General features: G+C 33.9%; 1 protein-coding gene across 5 annotated transcripts in view; it reads right to left on the reverse strand.

The window, feature by feature from the left end:
* The window catches only part of SCFD1 (sec1 family domain containing 1), a 111461-nt gene that overhangs the window by 83290 nt on the left and 11602 nt on the right, over positions 1 to 16569 (reverse strand). For all 5 annotated transcript variants that reach the window (XM_081548053.1, XM_081548051.1, XM_081548049.1 and 2 more), the window contains 6 exons: positions 13916 to 14006; positions 12045 to 12167; positions 10592 to 10679; positions 5371 to 5460; positions 2712 to 2767; positions 1656 to 1741 (listed from right to left, as the gene is read on the reverse strand). In XM_081548053.1, the coding sequence (XP_081404179.1) occupies positions 1656 to 1741; positions 2712 to 2767; positions 5371 to 5460; positions 10592 to 10679; positions 12045 to 12167; positions 13916 to 14006 (534 nt within the window). The remainder of the gene's footprint in view (positions 1 to 1655; positions 1742 to 2711; positions 2768 to 5370; positions 5461 to 10591; positions 10680 to 12044; positions 12168 to 13915; positions 14007 to 16569) is intronic.

Here is a 16569-nt window from a genome sequence, read left to right on the forward strand (position 1 = left end):
ACCACCTACTATCCTTTATTAGTCCACAACCAAGTGGAGGGCAGGGAACACAGCCTATGGCAGGGTTTCTTAACTCAGCACTGTTGACATTTGGGGCTGAATAATTCCTTATTATGGGGAGTTGTCCTCTGTAGTGTCAAATGTATAGCAGCATCCCATAATGCATCCCTGGGTTCTAATAGCATCTACCCAGCTGTGACAACTGACATGTCTCTAGACATTACCAAATCCTCGGTGAGAATCATCATTTAACAATAATCCAACAAGGCTGCCTGCCTGACTGCTAAGTCGCTTCAGTCATGTCCGACTTTTTCAACCCCATGGACTAGACCCTGCTAGGTTCCTCTGTCCATGGGATTCCCCAGGCAGAATACTGGAGTGGGTTGCCATGCCCTTCTCCCCAATAAGGCTACTGACCCCTAATTCAAATAATTTAGAAATGCATATAACAAACTAAAAATAAGACAATTATATTATGATTTTGTGAATACACTAAAAAAAATTTATCTAAATAAAACAGTGCCTTTATATTAGTTTCTAAGGCCTATACCAGAGCACAATAAAAAAGGAACTGTTCAATAAGGTGTGATACAGTGGTTGCTTCTGTTAAAAAAAATTAGATGAGAATTTGATATTTCTGCTCTACTTAATAAAAAATATTTAGAAGAATATTTAGAAAGAGCAGTGAAACTGAAGAACAGTTTAACACAGGAAGTGAAATAGCTGAACAAACAATTGAAACACAATGTTAGTGTTAACTCCAAATTATAGGAATAGTATACAAGACTGCAGGAGCCATCAAATTGACTTGAAGTCTATGCAAGTTTACCATGAAATGGAAGGCAGTATCAATTTATTTTCACAGGCTTTATTTATTAATTCACCTAAGATAAGGGGTAACAATTTTCCAAAATACTGTCTATTTCCCCTTGAAATAATTTCTAGCCAATGGCATGGGTTTATTTCCTTACCCCAATATTGTCCATTATTTTTAATAATCAAAAGTTACATGCACTATAATGGGTAGTTTTTAAAAAAGTATTTCTATTCAATAATAACTGAGCCATCAATAAGTTTGGTATTATCTACTTATGCTAGACATGGTAACAAAGACAAAAATACTTTGCTGATATTTTAATGTAAAAATGGAAACCAGTTAGTTGACAGGTAGAAACTGACATAGACATTACAAGTTTTTCACTTACTTTTTTCCATTACTAAAAGGCTAAATGATAATTAAAAGAAAGTAGCTTTGGTCAGAGCCACATAAACAGAAAAATATATATATATTTTTTAACAAGGCAAAACTTTTATCCTTAACATTATATAGTTACATTGTGGTTGGTTTTTACATTTTTATACACATTATAATATTAACTTACTGGGAAATATATATTCATTCATTAATGTTTACTGAACATCTACCAGGCACAGGTACTGTTAAACAGAAAAATTTATCCTATAAAAGATGATAAGAATGCAAAACAGGAAATTCCAACAAAAGAAGGTAAATTAAATACAATATTAATTTGTATTTTTAAGAACAATTTGAGTCAAAACCCTGATCTTCACTTTCCACTGTAAGGATATTCTATCAGACAAGGAAAACAACCAAAAACTCTTCATTTTCAAGAGTGTATTAACTAACATAATACCTGAATTGGCCAGCTCCAAGTGTGTCACCTGTAAAAAGACTGTTTCTTGCATCTCTCAGATTTTCCCGAAGTTTCTTATCCAGTTTCTGAAAAACGAAATTTTACATTAACTCTTAAAGAATAGTTCAGAGAACTTTATATAGGGTAGTACACAATGTACTCTTAATTTTAGAACTAAGAAATTTAGAATTCCTTTATAAAACAGTAATTCTAACATTTTAGCTTCTTTATTATGCAATATCATCCTAACTTGGACTTGAAAAGACCAATGCTATTTCTACTGTGACTCAGACCAGATTTCACTAACAATCACTTCTGGTTGATGATTTTTCCTTAAGGTAACAACTCACCCTCTCTCCCAAAGCATAACTCTGCTGTATCAAGGAAGCTGTCTAAACAGTGTGGCTACAAGAGGCTCCGGAATAGAAATGGAATATGCGAAAGAAACCAGCTCTGTAGTTGTCAACGATTCATCTGGACTAATAAAACCCGAAAACGTTTGTGTATTTTCTTCCATCTTTCCATACCATTTACCTTCTTTTCAGTACCTCTACAATTTCTCTCATCTCTTATTTATTTTTTAGTCCTTAAAGCAACTTTTGAATGCTCATTTTACACTGAATGAAAGTATTAAGAGAAAACAAAATATACTTCATCATTTAAAAAATGATTATAATTGCTAACAAATGTTTGTTCAATGATGTTAAGTATATATTAAATGATTAGGGTAATCAAATAAGTATAAAATACTACTTAGAGAGACAAAGCTAAATGAGAAATATGTATTTCAGTAAAAAAGAAACAGGGCTGGTAGAGCACATTCACATTGGAGTAAATAATTTTACTCCATCATAAGATCACAATGATTACTTTCTGTTTTTGGTGGAATCCCAATGTTATTGGAAAAAAACAAAACAAAACAACATTGCCTTTGGCACTTAATACAGAACCCATAACTAGTATATATACTTAATATTAACAAAAACACTTGAGGAACATAAGGAAAACAACTGATACCATATTATTTATCCCCAGTGGGTATTTGCATGAACTCACCACTGCTACCATTTCTGCTGCTGTTCCTCTTGAACATCTGATTATAGGGACAGCACCTATTTTAATAACAGATGTTAGCAATGATTTCAGCTCTTAATTAAAATACTTATAAAATACATTGGCATCAAATAATAATATATAAAAGATGCGTAAAATCTCAGGCTACAAACATGTAAGGATTTAAAATCTTGAGAGGAAATGGACTGTCCCATGATGAAGACAACATCAGGGAGTCAGAAAAAGATGACTTTTATATTGTAGGGGCCAAGCAGTGTGACCCTATCTTTTCAGTGGACTAACTAAATCAGCACTTTGATACTCTTATAGGCAGTTTCAAAAAAGTTTACTCTCTACCCACTGGGTTCACTTTAATACTTGACTGAAAAGAGTTTATCTAATTTAACAGCTTGCTATTGTTATTTTTTTGTATTACAAATTAGTCTTTTTAAAAAATACCAATTAAAAGACAGTAGAAAATGCACTCTTTGCATAACGTATTAATAAAATGCTCCTAAAAGTTGGCCTCAATTTATTATCAAATCAACTCATTTTAGACTTAATTTCTATTATTCCAAGTTTTACTGAAGGCTGAAATCTTAAAATGAGAAAAAAAATAAAATTGCAAAATCTCATAAAACAAACTAAGGACACTGTAATATTTATACGCTGAAATTTTTTGCATTTTAGATTCTATACAAAGAATGCTCAGCCAATTGCAAAAGTAAAAACATGAGCTATTAGTACATTTTTTAACTTTGCTTTCTTCTGATGGCAAGCTATTTTTCTGTCTGTCCTAAGAAAATTCAAATATTAGAAATGTATAAAGTTAATTCTCTTGATTCCAGCATTCTAAAACAATCTCCATTAAGAATTACATAGGAATGCTTTCAGGTTATATTCTATATATTTTTTAAATAAGTGTGTGTGTGTGGCATGTATATAGGATATTTTATATACTGTCCTTAAATTGACTTTTTTTCACTTAATTTATTATTGATATCTTCTATGTCAGGTTGGCAGTAATTTCAATTTTTCCTTTGAGGAAGATCACTTTCTAATGCTCTACATAATAAATGTGGCTCTAACACTTCAGTGACCTGCATACTTCTATTTCAATCTACCCTCACTTTTAAAATACAGTTATCATCAACTGAAAATAACCTAAATGTCCACAATAACTCTAGCAATCAGTGAAATTCTGGAGAATATGTGTGACAGCAAAAACAGAAAGATTAACTGTGTCTGTTTAATGACTAAAAATGGTATGCATGTGTGTTCTTTAAAAAACAAAACCCAACAACAATCCCATTTGAAGGTACTGAGAACAATTGAAAGCAAGTAGAAAGTGGAGGAGGGTAAAACGCTTTAAAGAGAAATGCTTGAAAACCAAGAGAGACTTTTAACCAGCTTTCTTCCTGAGGGTACTTTTCAGTTTACATGGCACATAGGAGAAAGAGCTCAAGCAGAAAACAGAAAACTCACTGAGCTGGGGAACCAAAGCCTGGAGTTCAGGGCTGGAAATAAAAGGGAAAAATTACAGAAAGGAGGAGCCCCAAAATCTGTATGCAAATTCTTATCAAACTTTTGTCTGTATTCTAAGCTATGCATGTATCTCTCAATTTTCTCATTTCTGAAATGGAGAGAAATTTTATTAACCTAGTGCGAGGATCATTTTAAGTGAAAGGTTTTCAGTGTCTGCAAAATTAAAATTAAAATTGCAATTAGAAGGTTTCTAAAAAGATCCATTCTGTTTTTTTTTTTCCTTTTTGTTGGAGTATAGTTGCTTTAGAATGTTGTGTTAGTTTCTGCTGTACAGCAAAGTGAATCAGATATATGCGTCCATATAGCTACTCTTTTTTTAGATTTCCTTCCTATTTAGGTCACCACAGGTCATTAAGTAGAGTTCACTGTGCTGTACAGCAGGTTCTCATTAGTTATGTATTTTATACGTGTGTGTGTGTGTGTGTGTGTGTGTGTGTGTGTCAATCCCAATCTCCCAGTTCACCCCCTTGCCCTCATCTTGGTAACCAGAAACTTATTCTCTACATCTGTGACTCTATTTCTGCTTTGCAAATAAATTAATCTGTATCATTTTTCTAGATTCACATATAAGCAATATTCACATCCATTATTAGTGAAGAATAAAGTCATACAGTAGATATCAAACACAGTGTAGGTATAAGTAACTTTAGATATTCCAAAGAAATGCTTAAAGTTGAGACGACATTGGATTAGTAGGTTATATAAATTCAGCGTTTTCTGTAGCCTTGGGAATTTGCTTCAACAGTTAAAAAGCAGGTATCTCTCTAATCAGAAGAGTATCTGAAATTTTTCAAAATGATACATTAAAAGAAAACTAACAGGCACATGGGTGAAGCCACCAGCAAACCAAACAATATATCAGAAAGTCACAATTACCAAAGATGTCTTAAGGCAACAACTCAGGAGATCTGCTAAATTCTTTTAATAATTTGATCAACATCAAATTATTAAAAGAATTGTGGTTTTATAAAGTATAGAATGTATGTTTTATCCCAACTCTGGAGAGGGCCTATACAGATCCAGACAGATAATAAAGGATCACATTACAGTGAAACAGGTTAAAATGAGTTGTTAAATAATTTATTTACTTTGAAGAAATCAAGATTTGAAAACTTACCCAGTGTAACAAAAAAACAAAAGAGGCTGTCAACAATAGTGTCCATAACAGTTTCCATTTCCGTGTCTGTGATATCTGGTCTGTTAATGGCTAAAACGACACAGGTAAAGGAGAAAAAAGTTGGAATTTATTCCTTATTTTTACTAAACTCTTAAGATTATTACCAAGCAGATATCAGTAGGCAGTTTTACAATCTTTGTAATCTTCAAACAAGTAAAACCTTTTTTGTTTTAAATTTTAAGTGAACAAGTATCCACTAAAAATTATAATACCTCAAAAAAACCCCTCAATATCGGTAGTAGTACTAAGTAGTATCGTATTTTTTTCTTATTAGTATCTAATAGTATCTAATAAGTATCTTATTAGTACTCTAATAGTATCATATTAGAGTACTAATAAGAAAAAAGAAAAACCTACCACATATATTACACAAAATTTTTGCCAGAGCCAACAGGAAAATAAATATCATATTCCTTAATTTTATTCACAAATGTTAGATGACCTCAAGAAACTACCGATTTTATTATCTAATACTGCTAGAAAAGGCCAATGCAAATCAATTATGGCAAGATCAACATCAGGTATATTTTGTCTTGTAACAAATTGTATGAATTTCTTTTCTGATCTACTACTGTACTTAAGTGGTTCTCAAACTTCAGCGAGTACAAGAATCACTTTAAGAATATGAGAGAAGAGAAAGAAGTTTCTTTGGAAGTTATTAAAGATTCTTAAGCCCTTACCTTCGGAGAAGGCAATGGCACCCCACTCCAGTACTTTTGCCTGGAAAATCCCATGGATGGAGGAGCCTGGTAGGCTACAGTCCATGGGGTCGCTAAGAGTCGGACACGACTGAGCGACTTTACTTTCAGTTTTCCCATTCATGCACTGGAGAAGGAAATGGCAACCCACTCCAGTATTCTTGCCTGGAGAATCCCAGGGATGGCGGAGCCTGGTGGGCTGCCGTCTATGGGGTCGCACAGAGTCGGACACGACTGAAGCGACTTAGCAGCAGCAGCAAGCCCTTACCTTCAGGGATTCAATTCAATAGATTTGGGATAATTTTAGGAAATCTGCAATTTTGACAAACACCTCAGGATTCCTGGGACTATACGTTTTTTCTTTTTTGTCCCATTTCTGTGTTGGAACTTTGTGAAAGTGAAAGTGAAGTAGCTCAGTCATGTCCGACTCTTTGCGACCCCATGGACTGTAGCCTACCAGGTTCCTCCATCCATGGGATTTTCCAGGCAAGGATACTGGAGTGGGTTGCCATTTCCTTCTCCAGGAGATCTTCCCGACCCAGGGATTGAACCCGGGTCTCCCGCGTTGTAGCTTTAAGAGCCAACATTTCAAATGTTTTTAAAAGGATAGAATAATGGTCCCTAGCCAGGAGAGAAAAATAAAGAAAGAGATGGCAAGCCTATTCACTAGGTAGACGACCAGAGACTTTGCTGTCCTGGCTACTTTACTACATCATGGTTTCCACATCTGAAAAATAGTTTGCTGTGGCTACACTTCATGAAACATCACTGTGACAGTCAAAAACCTTGCCTTATATATCTTCCCCACTCTCTTGAGTTCACAGGCCCAATGTCTGACAAGTAGATGCTCAGTAACTATTTGTCAAATGACTGACTGGACTAAAATATTATTTATATACTATTTTTAGGTTCCCAGCAAACTGAATGTGAAAACAAATATAAAATTTAGTATGACCTGTGATCAGCATGAGAGGAAATCATAATTCAATTGGACATATCAAAGCATTCAAAGAAACTATGGTACATGCAGAGAACATAAAAATAAAAAAAGACTTTAACTATAATCCAGATGAGGAAACATGCTGCTATTGAGTATTGCAGGCTGCCATCCATTCAAATCAGACAACAGAAATGGCATAATGTGAATTATATAAATTCAAGGCACACCAACCCAGTGTAAACAAAAAAGCAAAAGAGGCTGGCAACTATGGTGTCCACAATAGTTTCTATTTCTGACACCTGGTCTGTTAATGGCTAAAACAACATAGGGAAAGGAGAAAAAAGTGATCAGCATTTTATCCCTTATTTTTACTAAACTCTTAAAATTAATCACTGGTTCAGGTAAAAATTGGTAGGAAGCCTCCAGCCTTCAGGTCTTATACCCTAGTCCCACACCTCTGAAACAACTGACCTCAACAGTCAAAACACTGTCCATCAATAAGTTCAACTCACTGTAGACAGCTATTTGGTTTGTCTGTGATATTAGCCTAAGTCTAACTGAGGTGGTAACTCTGCATCCTTTGTTGAATAAATTCCTAATTCACAAAAAAAAAAAACAGGTGATACAGACTCAATCCATGGTATCAATATACTTGATTTATGTTAGGAACAATCTGTTTAAAATTACTACTTAAAACACCTGTAATGTTTGAGAGCATTTGGCACATAACTACATAATGATTAAGAGCACTAACTCTTACTGCCTGGGTGTAGTAACCTGGTTTTGCCATTTCCTTATTAAGCTTGTTCATATCTAGGCCTCAGCTTTTTTCATCTAGAAAATAGAAATAATATTAATATATAACTTCATTAACTTATTATGAGGAGTAAATGAGCTTATATTGCAAAGTGCGTATAGAACAATCTATCACTATCATTCTAATTATACTACTGAGAATCTGAACAATTAACCATGTGATTATACTTTAAAATTAATAAATTTATACTTTAAATTCAGTAATACTTTCAGATGTGATTTTTTAAGTTGAGAGATACAAGAAAACATTTATAAGCATGAATGTTTAATGAATTTAGACTCACTATAAATTTAACTATTTTTAATAACTATTTAAATATTTGGGTAGATTTTGTTAGATTTATAAAGTTGCCTGGTCTGGTAGCTTAAGAACTTAAAACTATTCATCTATAAAAAATCATGAAATTTTGCTGTGTGCAACAACATAGATGGACCTGGAGGGTACTATGCTAAATGAAATAAGTCAGACAGAAAGACAAATACTGCATGACTTCACTCACATGTGAAATCTAAAAAACACAACAAAGTAGTGATATAACAAAAAAGAAGCCAACTCTCAGCTACAGATAGCAAACAAATGGTTACCAGAGGGGAGAGGGAAGTGGGGAAACCTAGGGTTAGGGATTAAGAGATACAAATTATTATAAGTCAAGATAAAATAAGCTACGAGGATACACTACACAACACAGGGAATATAGCCAATACTTTGTAACAACTATAAAAGGAATATAACCTTTAATAATTGTGAGGCACTATATTATACACCTGTAACCTATAATATTGTAAATTGACTATACATCAATTAAAAATATTTAAAAATTAATATGCTGAATTTATAAATGCAATTTAAAGTGTTTAAGGGAATTTAACAAACTAAGTTTGTTGACTAAGTCTGTTAAGTGAGACTAGAATTTAGTCGGTTCAATCTGAGCCAATTGATCAAAGAATTAAGAAAAGGTGCTTGTTTTCACATAGCCATATTTGTAACAGTATTTGTTACAATATAAAATTGTAACAATATTTACAATATTAGCTTAAAGGTTGAAGGGAAACTAGTTTTAAACTTAGCAACTTTAGTAGTTAATTAAGTTAAAGGTCAGTTAATTAAGTAAAAGGTAAACAGATTTCTATAAATAACTACAGTATTGTCAAAAACCTCTTACATGGACAATACAGCAAATATTTACACTCATTTTGAGATGTTGCTTAATTTCAACAAGAAGGTATGCTATGGAGCGAGGTTAAACCATAAGATTCATGTTCTCTTCTCTTGGGAGTTTACCACCTGGTTCTGTGTTTTACGATAGGATACAACTGGCATTTTGAGTAGAACAATTTTCTGTGTGAGTATGGCTGACACACTGCAGAACATCTAGCATCATAAGTCCCTGCTCGCTAAATGCTAGTAGTAATTGTGGCAATCAAAACTGTCCTTACACATTTCCAAATGCCACCATGGGAGGGACATACTCCCTATGGTAGAACCACTTAAACTCTATAGTCATCCCCAAACATCTCAATCCTTAGTACCAAATTAATTATTTCAATGAATTGGCTAATCACATCCTCTATACACTGTAATTTTCCTTAAAATGTCTGACACAACTAATCAATGGGCACAAAGCAAGATGAATAAGTTCTAGAGAGTTGCCATACAACACTGTACCAAAGTCAACAATACTGTATTGTATACTTTGTTAAGAGGGTAGATCTCGCAGTGTTTTTACAAAGAAAAAAAAAATCAACACACAACAAAATGTGGTGTGGATGTTGTGTGTGTGTGTCCACATGTTAATTTTAATCTACATCTAAGAGATGGTCAGTTTATCAAAATTGGGAATACAAACTTCAGAGGGGATTGGATAGCATTGATCAAATACCAGTGCTCAATCCTACTACTGCATGAACAGGGCTTCCCTGGTGGCTCAGATGGTAAAGAATTTGCCTGTAATGCAGGCGAGACCTGGGTTCGATCCCTGGGTTGGGAAGAACCCCTGGAGGAGGGCACAGCAACCCACTCCAGAATTCTTGCCTAGAGAATCCCCATGGATAGAAGAGCCTGGCAGGCTGCAGTCCATGGGGTTGCAAAGAGTTGGACATGACTGAGCAACTATGCATAGCATAGCACAACAACCTCTATTTGAAAATGGTACTTATACATCATTCCATAATAGGACTTTTTAGTAGCGGCTGACTCGCTGTTGTTGTCTGACGTTGACAACATAATCAACCTTTGCTGAGTGCTTACAATAACGTCAGCAACTTTTCCAGGCATTTAACATACAAGAATGCATTTAACTCCCACAAAAACTCTGAGGTAGATAGTATTATTATTTCTGTTCTACAGACTTGGAAACTATTGCACAGAGAAGCAAAGTAAACTTGTTCTTTTTCAAAGATCAAAGTACTAAAAGATTAACTGAATCCTACTACTAAAATACTATCTTACTTGCCATGAGTGAAGTATTCATGCAAGTTGCTGTGGGGTACCTAAAATGTCAGATAATTTGTGCTTCACTGAGCTTTACTAAACAGATTTAGTAAATGTTGTTTATATGTGACAGAATTCAGTCTGAGACTTGTTTTCTTTATGTGCTGTAAACAAAGCTAGTTTTAGAGTGCACTAAACATGTTCACTGTTTTTTTCTTTTACAGTACAATATTCATTTTGCTAACAATGAATTACAATATTCTTATTTTTACATACCACGATATGAAACAAGTTCCTTATTTTGATTACATAATACAAACATGTCATCTTCCAAAGTAATAAAATTGAGATACTGATCAAAAACCTAGAAACAAAAGAAAAGGTTTTCAAATCAATTTTATAATATTGAATACACATTTAGTTTGATTTAATCTACCAATGGTAAAATTAAAAAAAATTATAATTATATTCAATAACTAAAAATTATGCCATTTGCAGATTGCCAAACTGGGCAAAAATGAGAAGTTAACATTAAAAAACAATTAAGAAAACAAGACTAGGCCATAAATTTTCAAGGACAGTAGCATTTTCAGAAAGTAGAATATACAAAATTTTTAAAAAAATTGTGGTGGGGATAGGAATGGATATCAATTTTGAAGAAAAACAATTTCAACTTTTATATTCATTTTAATCACACGTTCCTAAGAAAGTTATAGTAACTGGTTTTACATTGTGATCTGTATTTACAGAAGTACAAATCAGGAGAAAAACTAAGAAAACTTTGAGATATGTTAAATATAGTTAAATAAAAGAATGTACCTATTATTTCATGTAAAGCTAACAATAAATTTTGGAAGAGAAAGAATAATAAGACATAAGCCTCAAGTATTAATCAGAAGTAGCAGTGGACTATCTAAGAATGAAAAATCTGTTAAAGAATGGGAATTAAAAGCATGCCTCTTTAGTCTTATTTGCCCTACATCATTTTGCAGAATTTTCAGCTATACTTTGTCCAACTTCAAGAAACAAAAGGGCAAAACAGGGCTACAATCAAAAAAAACAAAAACAAAAACAAAACCAGGGGTACAACCAAGAATATTTTTATAGATTTATTTACAATAGAGCTGAACATGACAAAAAAAATCACTATGATATAGAATTGCTGGCCTGTTGTGAAGAATCTGCCTGCCAATGCAGGAGACATAGGTTCATTCCCTGGATCAGGAAGATCTCCTGGAGAAGGAAATGGCAACCCACTCCAGTATTCTTGCCTGGGAAATCTCACAGACCGAGGAGGCTCGCAGATAACAATCCATTGCATTGCAAAGAGTTAGACACAACTTAGTGACTAAACAACAACAAGACCACAGTGATTATAGATAAAACAGTGTCAAAATAGTCCAAGTATAATTTATGACAACACAACTGTCAAACTATTTCTAAGCTGAGCTAAAAAGATTATACAAATCCCAGACTAAAACAAAAAATGATTCAGCTTTTGATCTTTGTCTTTGAAATTAGTCAGTTAATAAGTTCCTTTAGTTTGGTTTATTTTGCCTAGTTCAAGTTGAAGATAATTTACATTATCAAAACTCTTTCTAGAAGTATTTTGAGTCTATTTCTTAGGTTGTTCTGGTCTTTTGTAATGAGACACCTATGCTGATCTATAGGTTTCAGATTATTACTTATGTTTACATTAACAAAATGTCAGCCAACCAAAATCTCTTACCTTGGCTACTTGTGTTACTGCACTAGCCGCTAATGCTGCATTTGCAATATCTTCCAGTTTACTTCTTGAAATAGCAGAAATAAAATTTAAATAATATGATTCATAGAGTTGATTTCGAAGATCCTATGAATACAATGAATACTTCATTCTTACAGGATAGTATAAAGGATGATGACAAGTTAAAAATCTTTTAGATGCAATAAGAGCAAGGTTTCTGAGGATAATATACGTATTCAAAAGACAGGTTATACAAAGGATAGAAAAAAAGTATCCCAGGAGAACAAATTTATAAAGAGGTGCTGGTTACTTGGTTACCAGGTATAACTGAAACATATTTTAATAATTATATATTATCAATAAAATCCTATTCATTAAAATAGTGCACAAAACTGCTTTCACATAGTGTACCTATGTTCTTCTTAAAGGGTTTGCCTGGTGGCTCAGATGGTAAAGAATCTGCCTGTAATGCAGGAGACTGGGGTTCGATCCCTGGGTTGGGAATATTCCTTGGAGAAGGGAATGGCTACCTACTCCAGTATTCCTGCCTTCTTACATAGTTTAAATGCTTATTATATGTGGGAAGTACTGATACAACCACAGTATGGATAAATGTTGAAAACATTACACTAAGAGGAAGAAGCCAGATAACAACAAACAATATACATGATTCTATTCATAATATGCAGAATGGACAAATGTACAGAAACAAATAGTACCTTAGGGCTGGGGGTTCAGGGGTTGGGGATGTAATAGCTAAGGTGATGAAAATGTTCAATAATAGATTATTCCTCTTAGTAATTTTCTATCCATAGAGCCCCTCACTCTGCCCATCGGCTATCAATCCCCGATTGTCTTTGCTGTTTTTGGAGTTGAGCTCAGTTCTGCACTAATGCCAGAGGCTCAAATAAAATCTGTCTTGCTGTTTTTTTTTAAAAAAAAAAAAAAACAGGGTTAATTGTATGGTATGTGAATTATATTTCAATAAAGCTGTTCTAAAACAAGGAAATTGGAAAGTATTGATAAACTGTACTTCTCCAAAAATTGGCATAACTGGGGTTTATGCAGGGTAAAAGAAAGCTGGGCACTATTAGCTATATAGGACACAAAATATGTGACCTTCACAAACAGAATTTTGATTCAACAGTCAACAAGTAAAGAGCTTGTGACTTACTGTAGACACTACTAGGTACCTATCCAATATCTATTTCCCCTTCTTCCTTGCTAAAAGAAAAAAGATTTTATTTGGGGGTGGCAATACACTCATCTAAAGCTTAATTTTTGTGACCTCCCCTGATGTTAATTCTATGGAATGAGACATAAACCAAAGTCTTCTGAGAGTTTCTGGGAAAGCTTAGTTTTCTTGATCAAAATCAATAGTCAGGGCTATCATAGTCCATTTCTCCCTTCTTCTTGCTTTCTTCTTGTCTATATCACATAGATGTGATATCTAAAATTGCAGTTACCACCTTGTATATGTGAAGCAACAATCAAGACAATGGAAAATTACAAACTAAAGATGATAGGTCAAAAAGATAGCAGAGGCCTGAATCTTTGTCTAACAGAGCTGCTGTACCAACTTGGACCTCCTACTCTTAGAATTATATTCCTATTCTTATATTAAAGCCAATATAGTTAGGTATTCTGTTTTTTAAGGCAAGGGTTTTATTCTCAATAAATATAATGCTTAATCAGTCAAAAATGTTTAAATCTTTCAGTCTACAGAACATTCAAAGATAGTCTCAAAAATCAAAGTGGGAAATTGGGTAAGGAAATTTCTGATTTTTCACAATGGACATCTAAAAAATTTTTTTTGGAAAAAAAAAAAAAAAGTTTCCACCTTCAAGAATCAAGAAAATAAGAACTCATGTTACCTGACACATTCTGTCAATATTTTCCTCAGTTGGCATTACAAAGTACACTGCAGGAACATCTGGAATAGGATCTCGATCAGAGTGCAAAAGCCTATAAGACGTAAAGAATATAAAATTTACTTTTTTCTTAGTCACTTATCTAAAAAGATAGTAAAAAACAGTGCTTCTCAAACTGGAAGTTCACCAGTTCAAGGACAGTGACCTGTACTCTAAAAGCTCTTACTGCAATTAATCATTTAACCCAGCTTTCTTCTTGTATCAATGTTAATATTATTTATTAGTAAGATTCTAATCTCAGTTTTAATTTCTTCTCCTCCAATCACTTTACTTCTAATACCTCTTATGGTCAGAGTCTCTTCTACCAATATTCTCTCTGAATTAGAACTAATGCACATTCAAAATCAATTTTATTCCCATTTTTCATAGAAATATGGTGGGAGGAGGTAAGTGGGAGGAAACTGCTATTCTCTAAGAGAGGGAAAACAGAAAGCTGGACTGTCTTTAGAATCTTTAGTAGCAATGAAAAATTTAGCTATAATAAAATCAAACATTTTTTTAAATGAAAGGTATATGAATGCTTCCTTAAATTTTTAAGACGATATATATCATTCTATTTATTGCTTCATGAGAATGTATAAGATATAAGAGATCAGCTAAGCATCTCACAGACTGTACAACTTGACAGCTTTTTCTTTTACAATTCAGGGAGTATAGTCATTCAAATATCCCAATAGCAAATGAATGACAAAATGTCTTTATTCACCGCTGTAAGATTTTACCATGTTTATATCAGGAAAAAAGAGAAATATTCTATTTCTACAACATTCTAGTCATCCTTCTGTAAGCAATATCCCATATACAATCTTCTACATATATCCTTTTATATATACAAGTATTTCAGTCATGCTTCTATGAAGAAGAGAGTGAAAGAGGCCCATGCTGCCAGTGAGTCTACATTCAGTAACTTCTTTCCGTATGTTTGGCTGCTGTTAACATCAAAAGGATTATAACGTGCTGGCAGCTACTAGGTGCTGTCGCCTTACATTGACTGTCCAACCATCTAAAAGGGTACAACCACCTTTTCATGATCTGGAAACCTGTAATTATTGTTTTCTACAAATTAGCTTAAACCAACTTGCAGATTATTTACAGTAACCGATGAAATATTCTCCAGCAAAAAAAGGAAGAACAGTCAGACACAGAGTGCACAGCAATTTACCAGAGTAGCTATGTGTGTATTAATAATCTTTTCATGCTCTGATGTCAATAGCAACATGTATGCAGCAAGAACACACAACTCTCAACTGGCAGAATATCTTGTTACTCTTTCAAGTACTGAGGCTTCGCATTTGTTAGTCACTGTTTCTGAGCCACTGTGGTTCAGTAGACAAACAGCCCAGCATAAGTGGTCAAGCAATCTGTCCACAACTCTGCAATTAATTACCTATACAATTATGGCACAATCACTCAAACTCTACAAACTTTAGTCTTTTCATTTGTAAAATAAAATAAAAATTCATTTGCTGCCTTAAACAGTAAGGCAGCAAAAATAACCAATGCTTAAAACACATCATCATTTTCAAGGATGTCATAAAGCTTAACTTCAGTTCAGGTCATAAGCATTACAAGTCACCAACAATAGATGTGTATTTTAAGTCTGACATAAAAATAAAGGAAAAATCTGTCAAATATTATATTTCATCAAACCTAAGGTGCTATCAATTTTAAAATGTATTAGACAGAAAAATGGTGCCCATTAAACTATGCCATGGCATTAATAAGATAGACTCTAATTTCATAAATATTAAAAACTAAAACTGTATTTTAGAATCAATGTAATAGTCTATTAATTTACAACAAATATTTAATATAAAATTGAAGAATTGAAGAATTTAACTAGACTGATATGTTACTCTTTGGAAATCTAAATCGCATTCCCAATAAGAGCATGTTATACTTCAACATATTAGAATATCACAGAATGAAAACTGAGAATGTCCAAAAAAACCAAAATGCAAATAGGTTCAGTTCAGTTCAGTTGCTCAGTCGTGTCTGACTCTTTGCAACCCCATGAATCGCAGCACGCCAGGCCTCCCTGTCCATCATCAACTCCCGGAGTTTACCCAAACCCATGTCCATCGAGTTGGTGGTGCCATCCAACCGTCCCATCCTCTGTCGTCCCCTTCTCCTCCTGTCCCCAATCCTACCCAACATCAGGGTCTTTTCCAATGAGTCAACTCTTTGCATGAGGTGGCCATAGTATTGGAGTTTCAGCTTCAACATCAGTCCTTCCAATGAACACCCAGGATTGATCTCCTTTAGGATGGACTGGTTGGATCTTCTTGCAGTCCAAGGGACTCTCAAGAGTCTTCTCCAACACCACAGTTCAAAAGCATCAGTTCTTCGGCCCTCAGCTTTCTTCACTGTCCAACTCTCACATTCATACATGACCACTGGAAAAACCATAGCCTTGACTAGATGGACCTTTGTTGGCAAAGTAATGTCTCTGCTTTTCAATATGCTATTCAGGTTGGTCGTAACCTTCCTTTCAAGGAGTAAGCGTCTTTTAATTTCATGGCTGAAATCACCATCAGCAGTGATTTTGGAGCCCAAAAAAATAAAGTCTGACACTGTTTCCACTGTTTCCCCATCTA

This window comes from Giraffa tippelskirchi, chromosome 12 (genome assembly GCF_054371585.1).
Source record: "Giraffa tippelskirchi isolate mGirTip1 chromosome 12, T2T-mGirTip1v1.2.pri, whole genome shotgun sequence".
Taxonomy (NCBI): Eukaryota; Metazoa; Chordata; class Mammalia; order Artiodactyla; family Giraffidae; genus Giraffa; species Giraffa tippelskirchi.